Source organism: Neltuma alba, unplaced genomic scaffold, assembly GCF_004799145.2.
Source record: "Neltuma alba isolate B1F8T4 unplaced genomic scaffold, ASM479914v2 tig00011277_pilon, whole genome shotgun sequence".
Lineage (NCBI taxonomy): Eukaryota > Viridiplantae > Streptophyta > Magnoliopsida > Fabales > Fabaceae > Neltuma > Neltuma alba.
In genome coordinates, this window is record NW_021635987.1 from 83,151 (window position 1) to 89,315 (window position 6,165).

Sequence of the window (6,165 nt, forward strand, 5' to 3'; positions counted from 1 at the left end):
ATAGACCGACAAACAGGTTAAAAAGAGACCCAGGCAAAAATGGGATTAAATAATAGGCAAAAATATTTGAAATTTAATTATTCCTGACTTCTCCAACAAATAAGACACACCCATAACATTATGATTCATTTACCCAACAACATCAAAATTTCTACTATAATATAAAAAGACTCCGATTTCAAATAATGCATTAGAACGAGTTCTTTTTATTTTTTGACCTGACTTGTCATTTTATTTGTCAAACGTGGCATAAGTCTTTGAATAATGATTTTTTTTTTTTGGATGAGAGAATAATGACCTTTTAAATTTTTGACTGGGGTTGCTTCTGTCATACTGCTCCCAACAAAGCAATAACTAATAGATCAGTGAGAAGTTTAATTAATGAATAATTTGTAATATTTTACATAAAGTAGCCGTCATGGAATATAACAACTAAGCCTTTATGCTCGCAAATAAATAATATTTGTTTGAATAAATTAACCAATCACGCTCGATGACAACCACTCCAAATTAATTAACAAGTGAAGCTTCACAGAAACAACAAATAAAACTCAAGAATAAAATAATATCATCATATCGCTTTAAACTAAAGTCATTGCACGTATATATACATAATCCAAGTTCACTGATCTTGTGCTTCTCTATGCTAACACCAAATTTTAATTATTATAGCTTCCCAAAATGAACCCTAATTTTTCTCCTGTTGAATCAGTTCAACAATACCTTATTGAAGATGACCCTTCCTTCATGGCTCTCTTGAATGGCTTCTTCATGGACAACTCTACTCGGAATCTGAGCTATGGCGCTGCTTTGCCGGAGCTGCAGGGTGTTAGTAACACCAGTGGCACGGTGTTTTCTGGCGGGATTAATGATGACAACGTTATGAATCGGCCAGGTGGTTATGATAGGGCTGGTGGTAGTAACCCAGGATCTGTGGCGGGTGAAAAGAACGCGCCACCTAGATGGAGGAATTACCGAGGCGTGAGGCGGCGGCCATGGGGGAAGTTTGCGGCGGAGATTCGGGACCCGAGCAGGAATGGTACGAGGACATGGCTGGGAACTTATGAGAGGGAGGAGGATGCAGCTTTGGCTTATGATAGAGCTGCTTTCAAGATGAAGGGTAGGAAAGCTAAGCTCAATTTTCCACACCTCATTGGGTCAGAAACACTGCCGGAGCCGGCAAGAGTAGTCGCCGGACAGAAGCGGCGCCGCCTTCTGCAAGGAAAACGGGCAGGCTGGTCTACGGAATAAGTTATAGAAACATATATGTGTGCGTGTGCGTGTGTATATATATATATACATATAGAAGCCATGTTAGAAGCTTGAAATCGTGTGAATGAATATTCTTAGGTCTGTTTTATATCTCTCCTCCTCTCTGTTATCATTATTATGTTTTTTTCTGCTCCTTTCTTTCTTTCTTTCCTGCATGCAAAGAAAGATACAAGGCAGAATTTGAATACGAAAAAAAAAAAAATCAAGGTTCAATATGTTGTGAATCAATAAATTCTGTGCAATATATTTTAATTAAATACGATAGTTGGTTTCTCTCTCCTTTTGGTTATATCTTGTTAAAGTGTGCCTTGGTTCAAGGGCCTATTCGGAAAGAAATGGAGTGTAAATGTTAGGGATTACATTAATTAGGGAATATGATATGGAATTATGATTATTGAGCATTGGTACTGGTATATAGATTCCATTGATGAATCATGAAAAGAAATTCACATTTTACCCAGAAAAAAAAAATGTGATAGGAGTTTTTAATAAATGGAGGGTATAAAAGTTGATTCGGGGAGAGAAAATATGTTTATACGTTAATTCATGCAAATTTAAATTTAGATTACACATTGTTAAAGTTATCAATGAGCCAGAAGAAAACCCTCACTATTAAAAATATGACTTTCAGCGACGGTTTTTTATGGCGACTTTTTGTGTTGCTGTCAAAAGTTTTGAAAGTCACCACTAAAAATTTTCACTGTTAATGGCAACGGCAGATATCACCGCTGAAACTAATGACAAAACAAAGTCGACGTTAAAAGTCTTTTTTTTCCTCCCAAAAAAACATCATATTTTTTGCAATAATTTTATTCATGAATGTAATATATTATCAATAAATAAAGTATTTTCACATATCGGTGTTTAGAGCGAGAGAGTTTGAGAAATAATGTGATGTTGTTGCATTATTTTTGTTAGAGAGATGATGTAGAGTGAGAGAGAGAGGATGAGAGGGGATGTGCATAAGAGATAGGAGGTGAAAAAATGGATAATAAATATAAATCATATAATTAAGCCTATAAAAGTTTAATAAATTTATCCTCAAGCCATATGGGATATTTTTTCTTCGCACCTTAATCAAGATATCCTTATAGATAGATTAGATATAATCACATTTTTGTCTAAAAAAAAATATTAAATATATTTATATGATATTATATAATTATTTAATATTATCTTAAAATATTAATATAAATGATGCATTTATTCTATAATTTCTAATAAATTAATAGTTAATATATAAAAATAATAAAAGCTGAAAATATACGTAAAAATTTACCAACAAATTTTTAAAAAATTATACAATTAATTTAGATGAAAAATAAATTTTTCAAGCAATAAAAAAATACATGCGTAATCTGTAAATGACTTTTTTTATTTTTATACAATAATTTTTATTTTTAATTAATATATTTAATAATATTATAAACTGAATATAAATAAAAAATTTATTGAATGTGTTATATTTCATTCACTATATAAATATTTTAATTTATTTAAGAAGAATATTATAAATATTTTATCAATATATATTAACATATAAGATATAATATTAATTAGCTGAAGGCACGCTTTAATATCGCCGTCTATTAGTATTAGCAATAATTGTTACTTGTCGCCGCTAAAAACCTTTAGTGGCAACTTTTTAACTTTTAACAATGATTAAAAGTCAAATTTTGTGTAGTGCAGCAACTCAATAGATAGTCATGTTGCAAACCATACTCAATCTTACAGTAGTGACTTTCAATTGCCATAGAAATAAAGCTCGACGAAATCAAACTTTTAATTAGATTTTTAGCAGTAATTTTTGAAAGTTATTACCAAAAGTGCTACTTCGATCAGTGACATTGAAAGTCGCAACTAAAAGAGACTTTGAACGGCAACGGCTACTGTTAAAAATCTAACTTTTAACAGTGACCCTAGATAATTATTGCTAAAAGTGAAACTTTATTTTTTTCACTGATAGCCAAGCACGATCTTTTTACTCCTTTCATTGTCATCATCATGAAGCTGGGGTCCTTAGTGATGATAATACGGTTTTTTATTTTGCATGATTATATTAGTGTTACTTTGAAAAGACTAATTCTCCCCGTTCTAATTTCTTTCATGTCTCCCCCTCTATGAGGGAATCAGTTTCGGTGCTTATCATTTTTATAAACACTTTAAACTCATCAAATCTGAACTGTTTCTATCTGATTTGAATGGTTCAAATTTAAAATATTTAATTATTTATTTTAAATAGAAAAAATTATTTTTTTAAAAAATGATAATTAAGAGATTATCTTTATTTTAAATTTCATCCATATTAAAATAATTATTTTGAACAAATAAAAAAAATCAAATCATGACCATTCAAATATAATTTGGAACTGATTCCCTTCTATGAGTAGTGTAATTGCATGAGTTCGGATTTTAGGAAGGAGAATTTTCTTATTTTCAAAATCTCTTCATATTTGGAGAGAAAATTGTTGGAGGGAATGTAGTGGGTCACGCTACTCAGTTTTCTACTAAAACTTTTTTTCTCTCATTTAAATAAGAAAAAATTCTAATTCTCCATGTTATAATTTCTCCCCATGTTTGCTTTCCTTGCAACTTTTCCTCCCACTGTTAAAATATACTCCCTCTGATCTTATATATAGATAATTTCATTACTTGTATCTTATATATGAGATCGGGAAAACTATATATGTGTGTGCAAGTAGAGGAGCATAATTAATTATGAAGAGGCGATATATCCAACATGTTGAGCATATTTCGCCATGTAATCCGCACATTATTTTGTTACTCTCTAAGTGTGCGCATCACTTTTTTTCTTTTTGGGAAATAAGACAAAATGATAATCGATTAAGTCAAAAGTTTTACACAGGAAGAAGTTAAAGTACCAATAGGATTGTTAAAAATCCTTAAAAAAAGAAGATAAAGCCACAACTTTAACAAATGTATGAAAAAATGCTGAACTAATGACAATTTTCTGCCACTACTACAAAAAATATCTTTTATGGCAGTTAAAAATGACTTTTCACGATAGTTTTAGATGTGTAGTAAATACTGTCAATGTAAAAAGAATAGCTTTCACGGTGATTACTAACCGCGGTAAAAAATTAACTTTTCATTGTGGTTACTATGAAATAATCGCCATAGAAAGTATTCAATAAACAGTGTTTATGGGCTCACATTCACCGGAGTTATATATTTAACCACTGTGAAAAGTTTCATTTTTTTTAAATATAAATCTTTTCTTAATTTGTGTACAATTTTTTGTAATACCAAACCAAACAAACTAATTCCAGCCAGCAAAACAGACCGGCAGAATGTAAAACTAATTTAAAGTTAAAACACAATTTCCTTTAAACTAAAATCCATTTAAAATTCAATAAATTCAATGCTAAAACTCAAATTTAACACTAAGATAACTAAAATTTTCAATCCTTATTCAACTAAACCTAATAATCAACAACTTAAGCAACTAAAATTTTCAATCCTTATTCAACTAAACCTAATAATCAACAACTTAAGCAATTCATAGTTCAACTAAACCTGATAAACATTGAACTAAAAAATCTATAGTCAACTATTAGTGCCAAAATTTTGAACTTCAAAATGTTTATATATCAACCCATATTCTCAAGTAATGTTCTACAAAGGATCTCTTGTTGAGTTGATTTTATGATGTTATAGAGGATAAATGGAGAGAATCTGCGGGGACACAGATAAGTGAGCATTACATATTTCAACGTAGTGTCCCAATTTTCTCCTCTCTTTGATGACAGAGAGAAGCTCACATGAGTTCTCATTTTATTGGTCTTTCTCTCACTAACAACAGTTCATCTCCTCAACAACATAGCTAGACTAAACACAATGAAGTCATATATCCGTGTCCCCCCTCTCTCTACATGTGTATATCGTGTCTACATTCAGGGGTCCATCTAGAACCTCTGACTAGCAGCAGTAAAGAACACAGACACCCAGATTTTTCCTGATACAAATCAAGTAATAAATTAGAATTAATAAGATAAAAACAAAATAAACCCCAGTTTTATAAAATAGGAGCATCAAAGTTCAAAAAGAATATATGAAATGCTATCTAAAAATAATGCATAAAATGAAAATCAGAAAAAAGAATTAGTAAATGTCATAAGATTTTATGCAATGACATTATTAAAGTGGAAGAAATTACAGCTTGTTTTGGTAAGGATTTTTAGCTTGAAGCCTATAAGTTTCACCAAGTATCTTGGCAAATTCCTTGAATTAATACATATAATTGATTAAATTATATAACTTACAATTTTAAATATAATAGCAAGTTTTTTAAATTTATCTTAATTCATTTTTGTTTTATTTATCCCATGTTTAACAAAAGCACATAACCATCCCTTTTTTCAGATTCCTAAAAGTTCACCAATGAACATTCGTGTATAAACAACTACAATTAGCAAATTAACAAGTCATATGAGAGAATTAACATCAAGACATTAGCAGGATATAAATTATGAACATAAGCTTGTTACATATACTATGTTTGCACCACAAGATTAAAAGGATTTAATGGCTTGGTAATTGCATCATACTTTTTGGAGTGTGAAGAGGCATTTATGAGTTCAAACCCCTGACTACCTATTTCTACGGCCAGCCGTCAGCATTGGAGTTGATTTTTTTCTTTTAAAAAATAATATCAAAGGCATTTTGATCATTTTACATAAAATTATAATTTTATTTTTATTCTTAAGTACTAAGCTGAAATTTCAGAACTATTAGGCGTCGATATCAAAATTGCTATAGTAATCCATGAATGAAATTTTAATCCCTTTAAAATATCCCCTTATTATGTGGACGAGAATTGCGGTGGCTCTACTTTTATTCTTTCTTTCCTTTGTTTACTTCCTGTTCAGCCTC

At 30.5% G+C, this 6,165-nt stretch overlaps 1 protein-coding gene across 1 annotated transcript; it reads left to right on the plus strand.

The window, feature by feature from the left end:
* The first annotated feature begins 681 nt into the window (after window positions 1–681).
* LOC114711094 (ethylene-responsive transcription factor ERF115-like) lies at window positions 682–1,251 on the plus strand. Its single transcript, XM_028895446.1, has one exon. It carries the CDS (start codon window positions 682–684, stop codon window positions 1,249–1,251), a length of 570 nt encoding a protein of 189 aa, XP_028751279.1.
* Window positions 1,252–6,165: the final 4,914 nt, after the last annotated feature.